The 23410-nt window shown below is 46.6% G+C and overlaps 1 protein-coding gene across 1 annotated transcript in view; it reads right to left on the reverse strand.

Annotated features, from left to right (window-relative positions):
• LOC132816188 (IQ motif and ankyrin repeat domain-containing protein 1-like) overlaps positions 1 to 23410 on the reverse strand; it is a 73416-nt gene that overhangs the window by 11745 nt on the left and 38261 nt on the right. Inside the window, exons 8-9 of the mRNA XM_060825684.1 lie at positions 12007 to 12115; positions 6479 to 6578 (exon numbers count right to left, since the gene is read on the reverse strand). Of these exons, the coding sequence (XP_060681667.1) occupies positions 6479 to 6578; positions 12007 to 12115 (209 nt within the window). The remainder of the gene's footprint in view (positions 1 to 6478; positions 6579 to 12006; positions 12116 to 23410) is intronic.

Consider the following 23410-nt stretch of genomic DNA (forward strand, 5'->3'; position numbering starts at 1 on the left):
TATATCTTTCCCCTCTCACCCTAAACCTATGCCCTCTAGTTCTGGACTCCCCCACCCCAGGGAAAAGACTTTGCCTATTTACCCTATCCATGCCCCTCATAATTTTGTAAATCTCTATAAGGTTACCCCTCAGCCTCCGACGATCCAGGGAAAACAGCCCAGCCTGTTCAGCCTCTCCCTATAGCTCAAATCCTCCAACCCTGCCAACATCCTTGTAAATCTTCTCTGAACCCTTTCAAGTTTCACAACATCTTTCCGATATGAAGGAGACCAGAATTGCACACAATATTCCAACAGTGGCCTAACCAATGTCCTGTACAGCCGCAACATGACCTCCCAACTCCTGTACTCTATACTCTGACCAATGAAGGAAAGCATACCAAATGCCTTCTTCACTATCCTATCTACCTGCGACTCCACTTTCAAGGAGCTATGAACCTGCACTCCAAGGTCTCCTTGTTCAGCAACACTCCCTTACCTTTAAGTGTATAAATCCGGCTAAGATTTGCTTTCCCAAAATGCAGCACCTCGCATTTATCTAAATTAAACTAAGGTCAGTGGAGTTGTAGATAGAGACGAAGGATGTTGTAGGTTACAGAGAGACATAGATAAGCTACAGAGCTGGGCTGAGAGGTGGCAAATGGAGTTTAATGCAGACAAGTGTGAGGTGATTCATTTGGTCAGAGTAACCGGAATGCAAAGTACTAGGCTAATGGTAAGATTCTTGGTAGTGTGGATGAGCAGAGAGATCTCGGTGTCCAGGTACACAGATCCTTGAAAGTTGCCACTCAGGTTGACAGGGTTGTTAAGAAGGCATACAGTGTTTTAGTGTTTATTAATAGAGGGATCAAGTTCTGGAACCATGAGGTTATGCTGCAGCTGTACAAAACTCTAGTGCAGACGCACTTGGAGTATTGTGTACAGTTCTGGTCACCGCATTATAAGAAGGATGTGGAAGCTTTGGAAAGGGTGCAAAGGAGATTTTGCCTGGTATGTTGCCTGGTATGGAGGGAAGGTCTTATGAGGAAAGGCTGAGGGACTTGAGGCTGTTTTCATTAGAGAGAAGAAGGTTGAGAGGTGACTTAATTGAGGCATACAAGATAACCAGAGGGTTAGCTAGGGTGGACAGGGAGAGCCTTTTTCCAAGTATGGTGATGGCTAGCACGAAGGGGCATAACTTTAAATTGAGGGGTGATAGATATAGGACAGATGTCAGAGGTAGTTTCTTTACTCAGAGAGGAGTAAGGGTATGGAATGCTTTGCCTGCAACGGTAGTAGATTCGTCAACTTTAAGTACATTCAAGTCGCCACTGGACAGGCAAATGGTCGCACGTGGAATAGTGTAGGTTAGATGGGCTTCAGATTGGTATGACAGGTCGGCGCAACATCGAGGGCCGAAGGGCCTGTACTGCGCTGTAATGTTCTATTTTCTAAACTCCATCTGCCACTTTTCAGCCCATTGGCCCATCTGGTCCAGATCCTGTTGTAATCTGAGGTAACCCTCTTCGCTGTCCACTACACCTCCAATTTTGGTGTCATCTGCAAACTTACTAACTGTACCTCTGATGCTCACATCCAAATCATTTATGTAAATGACAAAAAGTAGAGGGCCCAGCACCGATCCTTGTGGCACTCCACTGGTCACAGGCTCCACTCATGAGATATCCTGAACAGAGGGACTTGAGGTCGGCCCTCAACAAAACCCCAAAACAAAGCCAACCCTCGGCCAAACGGGATCTGGGCCAGCCGGCCATTGTAGTTGCGGCTGGAATGCAAACCTGAGACAGTAAAAGAGTCTCACTGGGCAGGAACTGAGGAAGAGAATCCATCGGCCAAGACAGTGCATGCCTGAAATGCCCACCGCTATCTGATTTGGAACAGGAAATTTGCTAAACAGCTTCCAAATCAGAACCAATCAAAATAACTGTCTGGTTAAATGGTCACCCAGATCTAATGGAGGGCGATACAGGTGTGGGTGTATCGCTGATTGCAGAACTAGTCTTTAACGAAATTCACTCTGGCCTCCAACCCTTAAGTTTACATAAGACTTTAGCTAGACTGAGAACCTATCCCGGGGAACCTTTACGGATTAAGGGTATGTCTTCCATTCCAGTCTCTTGTGAGAAACAGCTGGTTCAGTTCCCACTGATAGCAGTAAAAGACTCAGGCCCAAGCTTGATCGGGCGAAATCATTGAGAAAGCCTCAGCTCAATTGGCTCAACGTTTTACTACGAGAAACTTACTGCCTGAGTAAAGTCTGAATCAAATACCGGATTCTAGGGATAATCAGAGGAGCTGAGGCCACCTGCGTGTTGACCAGGAAGCAATCCCATGATCCTGCACGGCCCACCCAGTGCCATTTGCCTTCCAGGCAAAAGCAGAGGCAGAAATCAGGGAGGCTGGGAATGAAAGGAATCATCAAACCAGCCCAGTGGGTGGAAAGGCCAGCACTGGTCACAAAGCCAGACGGGGATCTTAAACAAACAGTGAACTATCTGCATTTGCTGATAGTGACCACAAGTTATGTTTATTTAGCAACGGTATATTCTGCAGGCCAAGAGTTATAGCTGGGGGAAAGGCAATTATGATGTGATTAGGCAGGATTCAGGATGCATAGGATGGGGAAGGAAACTGCAGGGGATGGGCACAATTGAAATGTACAGCTTATTCAAGGAACAGCTACTGTGTGTCCTTGATAAGTATGTACCTGTCAGGCAGGGAGGGAGTGGTCGAGTGTGGGAGCCGTGGTTTACTGAAGAAGTTGAATGTCTTGTCAAGAGGAAGAATGCTTATGTTAGGATGAGATGCGATGACTCAGTTATGCACTTGAGAGTTACAAGGTAGCCAGGAAAGACTTAAACAAAGAGTTAAGAAGAGCCAGGAGGGGACATGAGAAGTTATTGGTGGAGAGGATCAAGGCAAACCCTAAGGCTTTCTATAGGTATATCAAGAATAAAAGAATGACGAGAGAAAGATTAGGGTCAATCAATCATAGTGTGTGGAGTGAGAGGAGATAGGGGAAGCGCTAAATGAATACTTTTCATCCGTATTCACATTGGAAAAGACAATGTGGTCAAGGAGAATGCTGAGATCGAGGCTATTAGACTAGATGGGAATGAAATGCATTAAGAGGAGGTGTTAGCAATTCTGGAAAGTGTATAAATAGATAAGTCCCCTGGGCCAGATGGGATTTATCCTCGGATTCTCTGGGAAGCCAGGGAGGAGACTGCAGAGCCTTTAGCTTTGATCTTTATGTCATCATTATCGACAGGAGTAGTGCCAGAAGTCTGGAGGATAGCAAATGTTGTTCCCTTGTTCAGGAACGGGAATAGAGCCAACCCTGGAAATTATAGACCATGAGCCTTACTTCAGTTGTGAGTAAAGTGTTGGAAAGGGTTATAAGAGATAGGATTTATAATCATCTGGAAAGGAATAAGCTGATTAGGGATTGTCAATGTGGTTTTGTGAAGAGTAGGTCATGACTCACAAACCTTATTGAGCTCTCTAAGAAGGTGACCAAACAGGTGGATGAGGGTAAAGCAGTTGATGTGGTGTATATGGATTTCAGTAAGGTGTTTGATAAGGTTCCCCACGGTAGGCTATTGCACAAAATAAGGAGGTTTTTGATGAGGGTGATTTAGCAGTTGGGATCAGTAATTGGCTTGCTGAAAGAAGACAGAGGGTGGTAGTTGATGGGAAATGTTCATCCTGGAGTTCGGTTAGTAGTGGTGTACAGCTGTTTGTCATTTTTATAAGTGACCTGGATGAGGGCGTTGGAGGATGACACTAAGTAAATTTGCAGATGACACTAAGGTCGATAGAGTTGTAGATAGTGCCAAAGGATGGTTTAGGTTACAGAGGGACATAGATAAGCTGCAGAGCTGGGCTGAGAGGTGGCAAATGGAGTTCAATGTGGAAAAGTGTGAGGTGATTCACTTTGGATGGAGTAACAGGAATGCAGAGTACTGGGCTAATGGTAAGATTCTTGGTAATATAGATGTGCACAGGGATCTCAGTGACCAGGTACATAGATCCCTGAAAGTTACCACCCAGGTTGATAGAGCTGTTAAGAAGTCATACGATGTGTTAGTTTTTATTAGTAGAGGGATTGAGTTTCGGAACCATGACATCATGCTGCAGCTGTACAAAACACTGGTGTGGCTGCACTTGGGAGTATTGCATATCATTCTGCAGTTTAGAATGGATGTGGAAGCTTTGGAAAGTGTGCAGAGGAGATTTACTAGGATGTTGCCTGGACTGGAGGGAAAGACTTAGGAGGAAGGGCTGAGGGACTTGAGGCTGTTTTCATTGGAGAGAAGAAGGTTGAGAGGTGACATAATCAAGACATATAAGATAATCAGAGGGTTCGATATAGTGGACAGTGAGAGCCTTTTCCCTTGGATGGTGATGGCTAGCACGAGGGGACATAGCTTTAAATTGAGGGATGATGGATATCGGACAGATGTCAGAGGGAGTCTCTTTACTCAGAGAGTAGTAGGGGCATGGAACGCACTGCCTGCAACAGTAGTAGACTCACCAACTTTAAAGGCATTTAAATGGTCATTGGATAGGGATATTGAATTGAATTGAATTGAATTTATTGTCACGTGTACCGAGGCACAGTGAAAAGCTTTATCTTGTGAGCAATAGAGGCAGATCACAGAGTTACATAGAATAGATAAGTAATAGATAAACAGCAGCAAAACAAAAACACAGGCAGATGAATGCTGAGAGATTGTGAGTCCATTCAGTACTCCAACAACAGTCGGGTAAAAAGTAGGGTATGAAGTTGATGTGCTGGACATCTTGGCAAACATTAAGATAGATAGGTCCCCAGGGCCAGACCAGATTTATCCCAGGCTGCTCCGGGAAAGGAGAAAGGAGGTTGCTAAGCCGCTGGCGAGGATCTTTGCCTCCTCACTCTCCATGGAAAACGTACCGGAGGATTGGAAGGAGGCGAATGTTGTTCCTCTTTTCAAGAAGGGTAATAGGGAAATCCCTGGCAATTACAGACCAGTCAGTCTTACGTCAGTGGTCAGCAAGGTTTTGGAAAGAATTCTGAGGGATAGGATTGATGACTATTTGGTAAAGCTTGGTGTGATTAAAGGCAGTCAGCAGGGCTTTGTGAAGGGCAGATTGTGCCTCACAAATCTTATTGAGTTCTTTGAGGATATGACAAGACAGGTCGATGAAGGTCGAGCAGTGGATGTGGTGTATATGGACTTTAGCAAGGCACTTGATAAGGTTCCCCATGGTAGGCTCATTCATAAAGTCAGGAAGTATGGGATACAGGGAGATTTGGCTATCTGGATTCAGAATTGGCTGGCTGACAGAAGGCAGAGTGGTTGCTGATGGAAAGTATTCTGCCTGGCGGTCAGTGTTGAGTGGGGTCCCACGGGGCTCTGTTCTTGGGCCTCTGCTCTTTGTAGTTTTTATAAGTGACTTAGATGAGGAGGTTGAGGGGTGGGTTAGTGTCTCACACCTGCACACACACACATGGGAGCTGGGGGAAAATATAAGTGCTCCCACAGTTAGGCAGTAGTTTATAAAAAATAACCAGGAGGCTCAGACATCCTGTTCCCTCTGGGAGCTGGATCAGTGTCAAGGTCGATGCACGTGTGAGTAAAGGGTGATTTGGTGATGGGATTATGGTCTCTGTGGAGTTATCTCAGTTTCCATTTCAGGAATGTGAAATCCCTCAACCCGCCAATATTTGTACTAATTAGGTTTACACAGTCCAGATAGGGATTGAAGTTTGTGTGGTCAGTATATTCCTGCTCAACCTGATTCCCCATGGACTCCGGATATTTTGTGCATTTCAGATCTGAAATCGCTTGAAACACCCACTCCTAAAACCTTTTATATTCTTGACCCTGAACAACTGTTTATTTTCAATCCTAAATTGGGGGTGGACACCACAGTAGTTCAGTGGTTAGCACTACTGCCTCCTAGCACCAGGGATCTGGGTTGGATTCCTGCATCAGGTGACTGTCTGTATGGAGTTTGCATGTTCTCCCTGTGTTTGTGTGGGTTACCTCCTGTGGTGTATAGATGTGCAGCTTAGGTGGATTGGTCATGGGAACTGCAGAGTTATGGGGATAAGATGGATGACTGGATCTGGGTGGGATGTGGTTTGGAGGGTTGGTACAGTCCTGATGGGCAAATAGCCTCTTTCCACACAGTAAGGAATCTCTAATCCAGGATTACTCCACTCCCTGACTCTTTTGGTATCTTTTTAGTGTTGCCTGTTCAATTAGGAAGTAGGGAGAAGAAATTTAGAAAGTAAATGCATCACACCATTCACAATGTCAGGACATTCCATGCTTCTCTCCAGCCAATTCTTGTTTTAAGATTAGACGAGAATAGCATTGTCATGATGGAGCAGGCTGGATGGGAACACTTCAGCTCCTGCCCACTCTCCATCAACACACTCCCTGCAACCTGAGACTACTGTAGAGAATCAGTTTGAAGCTGGTACCTGCCATCTTGTTTGATCTTGTTCCCAACATCCTTCAGGAGCACATCATCCAGCTCACGAATGTTACACAGGGCCCCTATAGGCTTGGTCAAGGACGCTTCTAAAGAAAGAACGTCATTTTAGGAGCGTGTGAGAGGATGTTGGAACTTCCTTACTCGATAATAACTCATCCCAGCCTTTAGTGTTTATAACTCCGACCAGGTGCTGGTGTCGTGGTGATCTGACTGGACCATCAAAACCTCTACACTAGCCCCATCAAACACCCCCAGGACAGGGACAGCACGGGGTTAGATACAGAGTAAAGCTCCCTCTACACTGTCCCCATCAAACACCCCCAGGACAAGGACAGCACGGGGTTAGATACAGAGTAAAGCTCCCTCTACACTGTCCCCATCAAACACTCCCAGGACAGGGACAGCACGAGGTTAGATACAGAGTAAAGCTCCCTCTACACTGTCCCCCATCAAACACTCCCAGGACGGGGACTGCACGAGGTTAGATACAGAGTAAAGCTCCCTCTACACTGTCCCCCATCAAACACTCCCAGGACAGGGACAGCACGAGGTTAGATACAGAGTAAAGCTCCCCCTACACTGTCCTTCCATCAAACACTCCCAGGACAGGGACAGCACGGTGTTAGATACAGAGTAAGGCTCCCTCTACACTGTCCCCCATCAAACACTCCCAGGGACAGGGACAGCACAAGGTTAAATACAGAGTAAAGCTCCCTCTACAATGGCCCCATCACACACCCCCAGGACAGGGACAGCATGGGGTTAGATACAGAGTAAAGCTCCTCTACACTGTCCCCCATCAAACACTCCCAGGACAGGGACAGCATGGAGTTCAATACAGAGTAAAGCTCCCCAGCTCCCTCTACACTGGCCCCATCACACACTCCCAGGACAGGGACAGCACGAGGTTAGATACAGAGTAAAGCTCCCTCTACACTATTCCCCCATCAAACACTCCCAGGACAGGAACAGCACAGGGCTAGATACAGAGTAAAGCTCCCTCTACACTGTCCCCATCAAACACTCCCAGGATAGGGACAGCATGGGGATAGATACATAGTAAAGCTCCCTCTACACTGTCCCCATCAAACACTCCCAGGATAGGGACAGCATGGGGATACATAGTAAAGCTTCCTCTACACTAACCCCATGAAACACTTCCAGGGCAAGGATGGCACAGGGTTAGATACAGAGTAAAGCTCCCTCTACACTGTCCCCTCATCAAATAATCCCAGGACAGGGACCGCACGGGGTTAGATACAGAGTATAGCTCCCTCTACACTTACCCCACCGAAGACTCCCAGGACAGGGACAGCACTGGGTTAGATACAGAGTAAAGCTCCCTCTACACTGTCCCCATCAAACACTCCCAGGACAGGAACAGCACAGGGTTAGATACAGAGTAAAATTCCCTCTACACAGTCCCCTCATCAAACACTCCCAGGACAGGGACAGCACGCGGTTAGATACAGAGTAAAACTCCCTCTACACTGTCCCCCCACCAGATACTCCCAGGACAGGGACAGCATGGGGTTAAATACAGAGTAAAGCTCCCCCTACAAATGGATTTGTCTCACTGACCCCAGAAGCAGCTCGGAGTCAGTATAATGGGAGAGAAATGCTGAGATGGTTGGTTGGTAAACTGCCTGATGAAAGCCAAAAGAACCACGGATGCTGTAAATTAGAAACAATAGTAGAAATTGCTGGAAAAACTCAGTACTCTGCCAGCATCTGTGGTGGGAAAGTTAATGGTTGGGTTGAGTGACTCTTCCTCAGTTCTAAGGAAAGATCACTCAACTCAAAACATAAACTCTGATTTCTCTCCACAGATACAGTCAGAGAGTCACAGAGATGTACAGCACAGAAACAGACCCTTCGGTCTGACTCGTCCATGCCGACCAGATATCCCACCCCAATCTAGTCCCACCTGCCAGCACCCGGCCCATATCCCTCCAAACCCTTCCTATTCATATACCCATCCAGATGCCTCTCAAATGTTGCAATTGTACCAGCCTCCACCACATCCTCTGGCAGCTCGTTCCATACACGCCCCTTAGGTCTCTTTTTCATCTTTCCCCTCTCACCCTAAACCTATGCCCTCTAGTTCTGGACTCCCCCCACCCCAGGGAAAAGACTTTATCTATTTACCCTATCCAGGCCCCTCGTGATTTGATAAAACTCTGTTAAGGTCACCCCTTAGACAGATTCTGCCAGATCTGCAGAGCTTTTCCAGCAATTTCTGTTTTTGATAAACTGCCTGTTTCAGTTTCAGTTGTTTACAAAGACATCTCATGATGTTTTGGTACATTGCCAGCTTTCACTGCTCACATGTATCACTCCTATTGTGCCCCCACAGTTGCCCCATGCCATACCCTCACCATCCTTTCAGCCCTTAAAACCCCTCCTTCCAGCACAGTGCCAGCTGACCCACTATGTCGATAGCTTCTTTGAAAACTCCTATGCTGACTTGCCCCTCATATCCTCCATGCCATCCCACGTGTACAGGCAGCAGCAGTAGTGTATTTGCCTCCCTCCAGCCTGTTCCACCATTCGATAAGATCAGGGCTGCTCTGACTGTAGCCTCCATTCTAATTTCTGACTGATTATTTGTGCTATTTGATTTCCATGTCAATCAAGAATATATAACTCGGCCTGGAAAGTATTCACTGACCCAGCTTGGACACTCAGTAGATAGGAGGATATTGATAATCATCTCAGTGAAAAACAAACTTCTCCTGCTCTCTGTCTGAAGTAGGAAAGTCTTTCCCTTGGTCTAGTGTCATCCAGAAGGTGAGTATCCTCTCTGCATCTACACCTCGTTTTGGTTCATTCACATGATAAGGCTGTCACTGACTAAGCCACATTTCTTGCCCATCTTTAATTGCCAAGAGGGTGGTTCAGTGACAACCGCATTGCTGTGGGTCTGGACTCACATGTCAGCAAGACCAGGTAAGGATAGTTGTTTCCTTCCCTCAGGGATACTGATGAACCAGACGGGGTTTTATAATGAGCAATGATCATTCCATGCTTATCACTAGATTCCTAATTCCAGAAGTGTATTGAATTCAAATTCCACTATCTGCCATGGATTAGTAATCTCATGATAGTGCCGTTAGACCAGTACCTCCTGTCAGGATCGCTCATGATCTTCTATAAGGTCACCTCTCATTTTTCTAAACTGCAGTGGATACGGGGTCTGGGTGCGATGCTCTTTGGAGAATGGACTGAATGACCTGCTTCCACACGAGAGGGATTCTATGAAACCCTCTCTCAACTGCTTCAACTGTAATTATATCCATTCTCAAGTTATGAGAACAAAACTGAGTACAGTAATCTGGATGTGACATAATGTGGGCGGCACGGTGGCACAGTGGTTAGCACTGCTGTCTCACAGCGCCAGAGACCCGGGTTCAATTCCCGACTCTGGCAATTGACTGTGTGGAGTTTGCACGTTCTCCCCGTGTCTGCGTGGGTTTCCTCCGGGTGCTCCGGTTTCCTCCCATAGTCAGGTGAATTGGCCATGCTAAATTGCCCGTAGTGTTAGGTAGGGGGTAAATGTAGGGGTATGGGTGGGTTGCGCTTCGACGGGTCGGTGTGGACTTGTTGGGCTGAAGGGCCTGTTTTCACACTGTAAGTAATCTAATCTAATAATCAATTAAAATCACATAATCTTTCATTTCATTTCCATGAACTAATTGTAAATCATTACATTCACCTTTCCAATGCTGTGAGAGGTTCTGGTCTCCACAACATATGCAGGATCTGACCACCGTCAGAAGGGGTGCAGAGGAGGGTCACCACGATGCTGCCAGGGATGGAGCATTTCAGCCACGTAGACAGGCTGGAGAAGCTCAGGGGCTTTCCTTTAGCACAGTGAAGGAATAGAAGTGGGAAAAGATTAGGAGGGGCATGGACAGGGAGGATGGAAAGCAGTTGTTCCCCTCAACTGAAGGGTCAATAATGAGGGGGCATAATATTAAAGTGTAAGGCAGGAGATTTGAGGGGAATTAAGGAAAGGTTTTTATCACTTCGAGGGTGGTGGGGATTTGGAATGTTCTGTCTGGGAGGGGGAACCTCACAAACTTCAAAAGGTATAAGGATGAGTGTACTTGAAATGTTCAAGGCTATGGGTCAAATGCTGGGAAGAGGGATTGTTCGAGATAGGCTAGTACAGACTCAATGGGCTAAATGTGCTGTATAATTGTATGATTCACTGCGATACCTGCAGACTAACATTCTGTGATTCATGTACCAGGACACCCAGATCCCTCTGCACCTCAGAGTTCTGTAGTCTCTCTCAAAGTGGACAAGTTCATACTCCGATATTAGACTCTATCTGCCAAACTTTGGCCCATTCACGGCACCCATGACCTTGACAGCCTCCTTACATCACCTTCCAGTTTTACTTATCTTTATGTCATTTAAAAGCTTAACGAGCAGACATTCACCCCTTCACTGAAGTCATTAACACAAACTTGAGGTCCAACTGGTCGTTGTGTCACAGTGCTAGTTACAGATTCTCAGTTTCCTGTTAGTGAACTATTCCTTTACCCATGCTAATATGTTACTCCCTACAGCAGGGGCTTGCATTTTTTGATGTGGCACCTTATCTAATGTCTTTAGGAAGTTCCAGTACGTGACATCCACAGTTTCCCCTTTATCCATATCACTTTCTACGTCCTCAAAGAAGTCCATCAAACTGGTCAAACACAATGCTCCCTTCACAAAACCATCTTCATTTTGCCTGGTTGTCTTAAACATTTCTAAGTATCTTGCTCTAACATCCTGAATAACAAATTCTCACATTTTCCCTCTGTCAGGTCTTTGGCAAAATAATCTGACTAATTAACTCACTCCCTTCTATGGACATTCAAGCCAATAGACACTCTGCCCTCTATATGTGTAAAATGTTTCATTAGATAGCGCCTGTATACAATTCTTTGAAGAAACAAACAGTGTCTGATACATGTGTCAATCAAACAGACCAGGTCGGTAGCAAGAACAGAAGCTTTAACAGTGTCACACCTCGTAATTTTGTGCAAACAAATTTTGACACAGAACATTGACAAAAGAGATCACATAAAAAAACTAAAGATAACCACATGAAGATAACAATCATGCAAAATCAACATTTCTGTTGACCTGTGAAAATAAAGCTCCCACACTGTCAGTGCGTTTTGGGGCCTGTGTTTACAGTCAAGCCTCACCATACAAGTGAGTAGGTCAGGACAAACCCTGTGTGGGCTTTGGGCAAACCTGCAGCTGTGGGGCTGGAGGAGATCACAAACAGCCCTGGGGAAAAGGGCGATTCGAGTCTCATTCTGCACAGAAGATTAGAATCTCTGAGTTTAGGAGCGGGGCAGATTGTGGTTTGAGTTCTTTGCCTGCAGTAAATCAGAGCCCTGGTGCTGGTGAATTGGAGATCAGGGTCAGGTCTGTTCACCAGCACGTCAGTGTTATGCTGGATAGACCGGGCTCAGTCCTGGAGCTGGAGTGGATAGAACCTGGACTTGCCTCTCTGCAGTTTCTCTCTCAGCTCCAGCTTGGCCAAGGAGAGTTTCTCTTCTGTCCTTGATACTGCTGCTCTCTTTTCTGCCAACAGTTCCTCTGCATCACGAATAGCCTGAAATGGAGAGAGGACTTTGTCAGATCACAGCACAGAAACCTCAGAAAGGAGGGGCCATACGGCAAGGCCAGTGTCAAAGCCCCGGTTCCTGTGCATGCTCTCCTCCTGCTGCAGTCTAAAACAGCATGTGTATTAGGAGCAGGACGAGACCATTCAGGGCCTTGGGCTTGCACCACCATTTGACAAGACCGTGGGTACGACAGCACTGAGAACAAAAGCCCTTCAGCTGCATCCATGAAAAGCATTTGCATCAACCTTCAGCCAGAGGAGCCAACTGATGATCCATGTCAACCTCCTCCAGTGGTCCCCTGCATCACAGATGTCAGTCATCAGCCAGTTCATGTCACTCTACATGATAAAGGAACAATTGGAGACACTGGATACTGCAAAGACTATGTTTGGGCATTGACAACATTCCGGCAATAGGACTGAAGACGTGTGCTCCTGAACCTGCCATTCCCCTAGCTAAGCTGTTCCAGTACAGTTACTACACTGGTATCTATACAACAATGTGGAAAATTGCCCAGGTATGTCCCGTACATAAAAAGCAGGACAAATCCCATTTGGCCAATTCCTGCCCCATCAGTCTCCTCTCGATCCTCAGTAAAGTGATGGACGGTGTCAGTAACAGAGCCACCAAGCAGCACCTGCTCAGCAATAACCTGCTCAGTGACCTGCCCAGTTTGGGTTCCCCCAGGGTCACTCAGCTCCTGACCTCATTCCAGCCTTGGGTCAAACATGGGCAGAAGAGCTGGATTCCAGAGGGGAGGGGAGAGGGACAGCCCTTAACATCAGGGCTGCATTCAACCGAGTGTGGCATCAAGGAGCCCTGGCAAAACTGGAATCAATGGGTATCAGGGGACAAACTCTCTGCCAGTTGGAGTCATAACTGACACATAGGAAGAGGTTTCTGGTTGTTCGAGATCAGTTGTCACAGCCCTGGGACTTCTCTGCAGGAGGTCATCAGAGTATTGTCCTAGGCCCAGCCATCTTCAGCTACTTCATCATTTCATTTGTTTTGATTTATTGTAGTCACATGTACGTACAGTGATAAGCTTTGTTTTGTTAGCAATACAGGTAGATCATAGCAAACACGGACACAGAGACAATAGGGTGCTTAGACAGAGCAAGGTATCGAGTGTTCCACTCCACAGGACAGTGCGAAGCAAGATCAACATTATTTGGAGCCAATAAGCAGCAGTCTGATGTTAGTGTCCTTGTTATCCATACGTTCCAGGGATGAGGGCAGGGCGAGGGAAACACCATCTGCTGTACACTTGTTTCATCATCAGCAAATTGTAAGGGATCAGGCCAGCCTGCCAGCCTAGAGTAACTGTGAGCCATGACCAGCCTCTCAAAGCATTTCATGATGACTGAGGTCAGAGTCGCTGGGCGGTAGTCATTCACGCACGTTGCATGCTCTTTCTCTGGGACTGAGATGATGGTGGCCTTCTTGAAGCAGGTGGGGGTTTTCAGCTTGGAGGAGGGAGAGGTTGATGATGTCAGTGAGTACCCCCGCCAACAGGCCCTTACAGAATCTCAGTGCATGGCTGGGGACTCTCCCACTTTCCTTGGGTTGACTCTCAGGGAGACCGATCTAACATCTGCAGCAGTGATGGAGGAAACAGGTGCCTCTGGGGCTGTCGAGTTGGGTGACACAGCACAGCTGGCATTCTGCTCAACCCGAGCAGAAAAAGCACTGAGAGCATCAGGGAGGGATGTGTTTTTGTTCACTATCTTGTTCTGCTTCATTTTGTATCCCGTTATGTTGTTTACATCTTGTCACAGGCGGTGGGTGCCCGTATGGTTAGATTGGGCTGCTATGTTAAGGCAGGAGTACCTCAGAGGGACTGCTGGTCTGAGGTGCATTTGTTTTAATGCAAGAAGTGTAGTAGGTAAGGCAGATGAACTTAGGGTTTGGATTAATACTTGGGATTATGATGTTATTGCTGTTACTGAGACTTGGTTGAGGGAAGGGCATGACTGACAACTAAATATCCCAGGATATGGATGTTTCAGGTGGGATAGAGAGGGAGGTAAAGGTGGTGGAGGGGTTACATTTCTGGTCAGAGAGGGTATCACAGCTGTGCTGAAGCAGGGCACGATGGAGAACTCGAGGAGTGAGGCAATATGGGCAGAGCTCAGAAATAGGAAGGGTGTGGTAACAATATTGGGGCAGTACTACAGGCCTCCCATCAGTGAGCGTGAGGTAGGGGTACAGTTATGTAAACAGATTATGGAGAGATGTCGGAGCAACAGGGTGGTGGTGATGAGAGATTTTAGTTTTGCCAACATTAACTGGGATTCACTTAGTATTAGTGGTCCAGATGGAGTGGAATTTGTAAGGAGCATCCAGGAGGGGTTTCTAGAGCAGTTTGTAAATAGTCCAACTTGGGAAGGAGCCATACTGGCCTGGTGTTGGGAATGAGCCCAGTCGGGTGGTTTAAGTTTCAGTAGGGGTGAATTTTGGGAATAGTGATCACAATTCCATAAGTTTTAGTCCACTCATGAACAAAGACGAGAGTGGTCCTAAAGGAAGAGTGCTAAATTGGGGGAAGGCCAACGATAGCAAAATTGGGCAGGAGCTGAGGAATGTGAATTGGGAGCAGCTGTTTGAAGGGAAATGCACATTCAATATGTGGGAGGCTTTTAAAGAGAGGTTGATTAGAGTTTAAGAGAGACATGTTCCTGTGAAAATAAGGGATAGAGATGGCAAGATTAGGGAACCATGGATGACAGGTGAAATTGTGAGACTAGCTAAGAGGAAAAAGGATGTGTACATAAGGTCTAGGCGACTGAAGACAGATGAAGCCTTGGAAGAATATATGGAATGTAGGACCAATCTGAAACGAGGAATTAAGAGGGCTAAAAGGGGTCATGAGATATCCTTAGTGAGTAGGGTTAAGGAAAACTTCAAAGCCTTGTATTCATCTATAAGGAGCAAAAGGGTAACTAGAGAAAGAGTTGGCCCACTCAATGACAAAGGAGGAGAGTTATGGGTGGAGTCAGAGAAAATGGGTGAGATTCTAAATGAATATTTTGTATCGGTATTCACTGAGGAGAGGGACATGATTAATGTGTTGAGGTTAGGGATAGATGTTTGAATACTCTAGGTCACATCAGCATAAGGAGGGAGGGAATGTTGGGTATTCTAAAAGGCATTAAGGTGGAGAAGTCCTGAGGTCTGGATGGGATTTATCCCAGATTACTGAGGGAAGTGAGAGAGGAAAGAGCTGGGTCTTGAACAGATATCTTTGCAACATCCTTGAACATGGGGGAGGTCCCAGAGGACTGGAGAATTGCTAATGTTATCCCCTTGTTTAAGAAGGGTAGCAGGGATAATCCAGGTAATTACAGACCGGTGAGCCTGACGTCAGTGGTAGGGAAGCTGCTGGAGAAGATACTGAGGGATAGGATATATACCCGTTTGAAAGAAAATAGGCTTACCAGTGATAGGGAACGTGGTTTTTTGCAGGGAAGATCATGTCTTACCAACTTAATGAAGAGGTGACAATGTTAATTGATGAGGGAAGGGATGTAGATGTCATACACAAGGACTTTAGTGAGGCATTTGATAAGGTTCCTCATGGTAGGCTGATGATGAAGGTGAAGTCGCACATGGGGTCCAGGGTGTGCTATCGAGATGGATACAGAACTGGCTGGACAGCAGGAGGCAGAGAGTAGGAGTGGAAGGGACCCTCTCCAAATGGAGACCTGTGACCAGTGATGTCCCACGGGGATCTGTGCTGGGACCACTGTTGTTTGTGATCTACATAAATGATTCGGAGGAAGGTGTAGGTTACCTCAGTAGCAAGTTTGGAAATGACACTAAGATTGGTGGAGTAGCAGATAGTGAAGGGGACTGTTAGAGAATGCAGCAGAATATAGAAAGATTGGAGAGTTGAGCAGAGAAATGGCAGATGGAGTTCAATCTGGGCAACTGCAAGGTGATGCATTTTGGAAGAGCCAGTTCAAAAGCGAATTGTACAGTAAATGAAAACGTCCTGGGGAAAATTGACGTGCAGAGAGACCTGGGTGTTCAGGTCCATTGTTCCCTGAAGGTAGTAAGAAGGCATACGGCATGCTTTCCTTCATCGGACGGGGTATTGTGTACAAGAGTTGGCAGGTCATGTTTCACTTGTATCCGACTTTGGTTTGGCCACATTTGGAATACTGTGTACAGTTCTGGTCGCCACATTACCAAAAGGATGTGGGTGTCTTGGAGAGGATGCAGAGGAGGTTCACCAGGATGTTGCCTGGTACGGAAGGTGCTAGCTATGAGGAGAGGTTGAGTAGATTAGGATTATTTTCATTGGAAAGAAGGAGGTCGAGGGGGGATCTTATTGACACCTACAAAATCATGAGAGATTTAGATAGGGTGGATCGCAAGTAACATTTTCCCAGAGTGGGGGACTCAATTACTAGGGATCACGAGTTCAAGGTGAGAGGGGAAAGGTTTCGGGGAGATATACATGGAAAGTTCTTTGTGCACAGAGTGGTGGGTGTTTGGAACATATTGCCAGTGGAGCTGGCAGAGTCAGGCGGAATAGGATCATTTAAGATGTATCTAGACAGATACATGAATGGGCAGGGAACAGAGGGATACAGATCCTTCGAAAGTAGGCGGCAGATTTAGATCGAGGATCTGGATTGGTGCAGGCTTGGAGGGCTGAAGGGCCTGTTCCTGTGCTGGAATGTTCTTTGTTCTTCTTGGCGTCTCTGATGGCTTTTCAGAGGGTCATATCAGACTTCGGTGACGGTCTGAGTCATCTGATTTAAATGTTACACACCTGATGTTCGGTCAACGACCTTCCCTCTGTCATCAGGTCAGAAGTGGGGATGTTTACCAATGACTGCACAATGTTCAGCTCCATTCGCGACTTCTCAGAAACAGCCTGAAACAGTCCGTACCTAAATGCAACGATATCTGGACAATATCCAGGCTTGGGCTGACAAGTGGCAAGTAACATTTGCACACACAAATACCAGGCAATGACCATCTCCAATAAGAGACAATCTAACCGCTACCCCTTGACAGTCAATATCATCACTGAATCTCCCCACTATCAACATGCTGGGGGTTACTATTGACAAGAAACTCAACTGGACAATGGCTCCAAGAGCAGGTCAGAAGTTGGGAACACTGCAGTGAGTAACTAACCACCTGACTCCCCAAAACCTGTCCACCATCTACAAGGTGGAAAAGCGCAGCAGGTCAGGCAGCATCCAAGGAGCAGGAGAATCGACGTTTCGGGCATGAGCCCTTCTTCAGGAATGAGGAGGGTGTGCCAAGCAGGCTAAGATAAAAGGTAGGGAGGAGGGACATCGGGGAGGGGCTTTGGGAATGCAATAGGTGGAAGGAGGTTAAGGTGAGGGTGATAGGCCGGAGTGGGGGTGGGGCCGGAGAGGTCGGGAAGAAGATTGCAGGTCAAGAAGGTGGTGCTGAGTCCAAGGGGAGGGGAAATGAGGAAGGTGGAGAAATCTCCACCCTGGAGGCTCCCTGCCTCCATTCATGATGAAGGGCTTTTGCCTGAAACGTCGATTTTCCTGCTCCTCGGATGTTGCCTGACCTGCTGTGCTTTTCCAGCAACACTCTGATCTAAACTCTGGTTTCCAGCATCTGCAGTCCTCACTTTTGATGTGGAAATATACCGTCATTCCTTCAGTGTCACTGGATCAGAATGCTGAAATGTTCTCCCTTAAAGCATTGCGGGTCAATCCCCAACAGGGAACTGCAGCAGTTCAAGAAGGCTGCTTATCATCCCCCTCCCTGGGGCAAGTAGGGATGGGCAATAAATGCTGGGTCATCAGTGATACCCATGTCCCACCGGTAAACAAATAAAAAACACTCCTAATTCTGCCAACTTTAAACGCTTTGCCATTGCAAGTGTACCTCTATATACTCCTTAAGTGTGATGATGATTTCTGCTTCCCCCACCCTTGCAGGCAGTGAGTTCCAGATTCCACCACCCATCTCCAACTTCGCTGATGTCTCCGGAGTAGCAGGACAGATGTCTAACGACAATGAGTCAGAATACAGAGGGGATATGGGGCCCTACAAGGATCTCAGTGACTCTCTCCCTCTCACCACACTCCCCAGGTCATCTCCTCTGCCCTGAAACTCTTCAGCCACATCCTGAAACAGTGCATTCTCAACTACCGTACCCCAAACCCCACCCCCCTCCCATTTATCTCAGCCCCTCCCGGTTCACAAGCCTCATTCCTGATGAAGGGTTTATGCCTGAAATGCCAATTCTCCGCTCCTTGGAAGCTGCCTGACTTGCTGTGTTTTTCCAGCACCACACTTTCAACGCTTGGTGACGTGATGCAATGAGAATAACCTCTCTCTCACTGTTGGCAAATCCAAGAGAACTGACCATTGCCTTCAGGAAGTAAGGAAGAGGACATACTCCCATCTTCCTCAATGGAGCAGACTTTAAGAGGCTGGAGAGGGTCAAGTTCCAACTGACAACCCGTCCTGGCCTTCCCACGTAGGTGTGACGGTCAAGAAGGTACAACAACAACTCTTCCTCCTCAGGCAGCTCAGGAAATCCAGCGTGTCCATAAGGACCCTCACCAACGTCTCCAGGTACAGCATTGACACCATCCTGTCCCGGTGGGTAACGGCCTGGTACGGTAACTGTAAGAAACTACAGAAGGTGGTGTGCACAGCCCAGACCATCACAGAAGCCAACCTTCCATCCATGGACTCCATTTACACGGCTCACTGCCGCAGAAAGGCTGCCAACATCATCAAAGACCCATCACACCCCGGGAATGATCTCCCACACCCTCTTCCATCAGGCAGAAGGTACAGAAACCTGAACACACACACACACACACACACACACACCCAACAGGTTCAGGAACAGCTTCCTCCCATCCGTTATTAGGCTGATGAATGGAATCTCTAACTTCAAGTAATACTGACCTTGTTCGTATTGATCTTGCTTCATGCAGCTCCTGTGCAGTGTAACCTGTGTGCCTCCCTCTGTCTAAGCACCCTCTGGTCTGTATGTCCTTGTTTGCTATGATCTACCTGCACTGCTCACAAAACAAAACCTCTCACTGTCCTAAGGTACATGTGACTACAATAAATCAAATCAAAATAAATTCTGTCCCTCAGAATTGCTTCCAACAGTTTCCCTCCCAATGAGGTTAAACCCAATGGGGTGCTGCATTTTGGGAAAGCAAATCTTATCAGGACTTATACACTTAATGGTAAGGTCCTAGGGAGTGTTGCTGAACAAAGAGACTTTGGAGTGCAGGTTCATAGCTCCTTGTAAGTGGAGTCGCAGTTAGATAGGATAGTGAAGAAGGCATTTGGTATGCTTTCCTTTATTGGTCAGAGTATTGAGTACAGGAGTTGGGAGGTCATGTTGCGGCTGTACAGGACATTGGTTAAGGCCATTTTTGGAATATTGCGTGCAATTCTGGTCTCCTTCCTATTGGAAAGATGTTGTGAAACTTGAAAGGATTCAGAAAAGATTTACAAGGATGTTGCTAGGGTTGGAGAATTTGAGCTACAGGGAGAGGCTGAACAGGCTGGGGCTGTTTTCCCTGGAGCGTCGGAGGCTGAGGGGTGCCCTTATAGAGGTTTACAAAATCATGACGGGCATGGATAGGGTAAATAGACAAAGTCTTTTCCCTGCGGTCAGGGAGTCCAGAACTAGAGGGCATAGGTTTAGGGTGAGAGGGGAAAGACATAAAAGAGACCTACAGGGTAACTTTTTCACACAGAGGGTGGTACGTGCATGGAATGAGCTGCCAGAGGAAGTGGTGGAGGCTGGTACAATTGCAACATTTAAGAGGCATTTGGATGGGTACATGAATAGGAAGGGTTTGGAGGGATATGGGTCAGGTGCTTGCAGGTGGGACTAGATTGGGTTGGGATATCTGGGTCAGCATGGACGGGTTGGACCGAAGGATCTGTTTCCGTGCTGTACATCGCGATGACTCTATGACTGTAGTTTCCTGGTTTATCCATTGCTTCCTTTTTGAATATTGCTGCCACATTGGCTATCCTCCAGTCCTCTGGTCAGAGAGAAACTGAAAATTACAACCCAAGCCCCTGCTATTTCCTCCCTTGCCTGAGATACACTTCAACCAAGAGACAGTGAGGACTGCAGACACTGGAGAATCAGAATCAAAACTTGTAGTGCTAGAAAAGCACAGCTAGTCAGGCAGCATCCGAGGAGCAGGGGAGTCAATGTTTCAGCCATAAGCCCTTCATCAGGAATGTGGGGGGAGGGGAGAGGGGAGATGAGAGATAAATAGGATGTGGAGGTGCTGGTGTTGGACTGGGATGGACAAAGTTAAAACTCACACACTAGGTTATAGTCCAGATTACAACAGTACTTCCAAATAATCCTGTTGGACTATAACCTGGTGGTATGTGAGAGATAATGGGGAGAGGGGGCTGGGGGAAGGTAGCTGGGAAGGTGATAGTTGGATGCAGCTGGGGGAGCTAATGGTGAAAGGTTAGTAGGTCGGTGGGGAGGGTGGAGTGGATAGGTTGGGAGAAAGATGACTGTCAGGTGAACATTGCATTTGCCTACCTGCCAACTGAACCTGCATGTAACCTTTCAGAGAATCCTGAACTAGGACTCCCAAGTTCTTTTGTATTTCGAGTCACTGAGTCATACAACATGCAAGCAGACCCATTCACTTCAACGTTCATGTCAGTCAAATATCCTGAATTAACCTTGTCCCGTTTGTCAGCATTTGGCCCATATCCCTCGAAACCCTTCCATATATCCACTCGGATATCTATTAAATAGAGTCATAGAGATGTACAACACGGAAACAGACCCTTCGGTCCAACCTGTCCATGCCGACCAGATATCCCAAACCAATCTAGTCCCACCTGCCAGCACCCGGCCCATATCCCTCCAAACCCTTCCTATTCATATACCCATCCAAATGCCTCTTAAATGTTGTAATTGTACCAGCCTCCACCACTTCCTCTGGCAGCTCATTCCATACACGCACCATCCTCTGTGTGAAAAGGTTGCCCCTTAGGTCTCTTTTATATCTTTCCCCTCTCACCCTAAACCTATGTCCTTTAGATCTGGACTCCCCCGCCCCAGGGAAATCATTTTGTCTATTTTTCAACATGCTCTTCATGATTTTATAAACCTCGATAAGGTTACCCCTCAGCTCCGATGCTCCAGGGAAAACAGCCCCAGCCTATTCAACCTCTCCTTAAACCCTCCAACCCTGGCAACATCCTTGTAAATCTTCTCTGAACATTTTCAAGTTTCACAACATCTTTCCGATAGGAAGGAGACCAGAATTGCACGCAATATTCCAACAGTGGCCTAACCAATGTCCTGTACAGCCGCAACATGACCTCCCAACTCCTGTACTCAATACTCTGACCAATAAAGGAAAGCATACCAAACACCTTCTTCACTATCCTATCTACCTGTGACTCCACTTTCAAGGAGCTATGAACCTGCACTCCAAGGTCTCTGTTTAACAACACTCTCTAGGACCTTACCATTAAGTGTATAGGTCTTGCTAAGATTTGATTTCCCAAAATGCAGCACCTCGCATTTATCTAAATTAAACTCCATCTGCCACTTTTCAGCCCATTGGCCCATCTGATCAAGATCTTATTGTAATCTGAGGTAACCTTCTATACTGTCCACTCCACCTCTAATTTTGGTGTCATCTGCAAACTTAATGACTCTACCTCTTATGTTCACATCTAAATCATTTATATAAATGACAAAAAGTAGAGGACCCAGCACCGATCCTTGTGGCACTCCACTGGTCACAGGCCTCCAGTCTGAAAAACAACCTTCTACCTTTGAGCCAGTTCTGTATCCAAATGGCTAGTTCTCTCTGTATTCCATGAGATCTAACCTTGCTAATCAGTCTCCCATGGGGATGCTTGTCGGATGCCTTACTGACGTCCATATTGATCACATCTACTGCTCCATCCTCATCAATCCTCTTTGTTACTTCTTCAAAAAACTCAATCAATCATGATTTCCACACACAAAGCCATGTTGACTGTCCCTAATCAGTCCTTGCCTTTCCAAATACATGTACATCCTGTCCCTCAGGATTCCCTCCAACAACTTGCCCACCACCGAGGTCAGGCTCACTGGTCTATAGTTCCCTGGCTTGTCTTTACCGCCCTTCTTAAACAGTGGCACTGCATTTGCCAAGCTCCAGTCTTGCAGCACCTCACACGTGACTATCGATAATACAAATATCTCATGTTAAATGTTAAATTTAAATATCAGCCTCCACCACTTCATCTGGCAGGTCATTCCATACACACACCACCCTCGGAGTGATAAAGATACCCCTCAGGTCTCTTTTAAATCTTTCCACTCTCACCTTAAACCTTTACCCTCTTGCTGTCGACTGCCCCAGCCCACATAAAAGACCATAGCTATTTACACTCGCCAGGCCTGTCATGATTTTATAAACCTTTATAAGGTGACCCCTCAGTCTCCGACACACCAGGGAAAATAGTTTTAGATTTCTGAAGTCTTTCCACATTTAGAAAATAGTCTACATCTCTATTGTGGGAGAAAGTGAGATATTCAGATGCTGGAGGTCAGAGATGAGAGTTTGATGCTGAAAAATAGAGACATAGTGAGAGTGGAAAAGCACAGCAGGTCAGGCAGCATCTGAGCAGCAAGAAAATCAATGTTTCAAGCAAGAGCCCTTCATCAGTCCTTATTCCTGGTGAAGGGCTATTGTCTGAAACGTTGATTCTCCTGCTCCTCAGATGCTGCCTGACCTGCTGTGCTTTTCCAGCCCCACACTCTCACTATGTCTCTATTTTTCCTATGAAAATGTGTACCCTCATCTGTTCCATCTGACACTTCTCTGCCCACTTGCCAAGTCTCTCCAAGTCCTTCTGAAGATGACTGTTGTAAACAGGTTTCTTTAGGATCATGTTTTACTCTCATCACTGAAATAACAGCACAGAGGCCAGTATCCCGTCACCAAGTCCCCCTTTATTTACATGAGAAGTCCTTGCCTTTGGCACAGTCTCATCAGAGTCAGGACATAGAGGATCAGGATCTCTAATACTCCGCTGTTTATCTGTCAGCTGGGGCTCCCTGATTGGACCTGATTAACAAACCCAGTCAGGGAACCACATTCTATGAGGTCCACCTTGTTACAATATATACAGTTTCCTCATTCTTCACTTCATAGCAAGTCAATACTGATTAGATTAGATTACTTACAGTGTGGAAACAGGCCCTCTGGCCCAACAAGTCCACACTGACCCTCCAAAGAGCAACCCACCCAGACCCATTCCCT

This window comes from Hemiscyllium ocellatum, chromosome 5 (assembly GCF_020745735.1).
Source record: "Hemiscyllium ocellatum isolate sHemOce1 chromosome 5, sHemOce1.pat.X.cur, whole genome shotgun sequence".
Lineage (NCBI taxonomy): Eukaryota > Metazoa > Chordata > Chondrichthyes > Orectolobiformes > Hemiscylliidae > Hemiscyllium > Hemiscyllium ocellatum.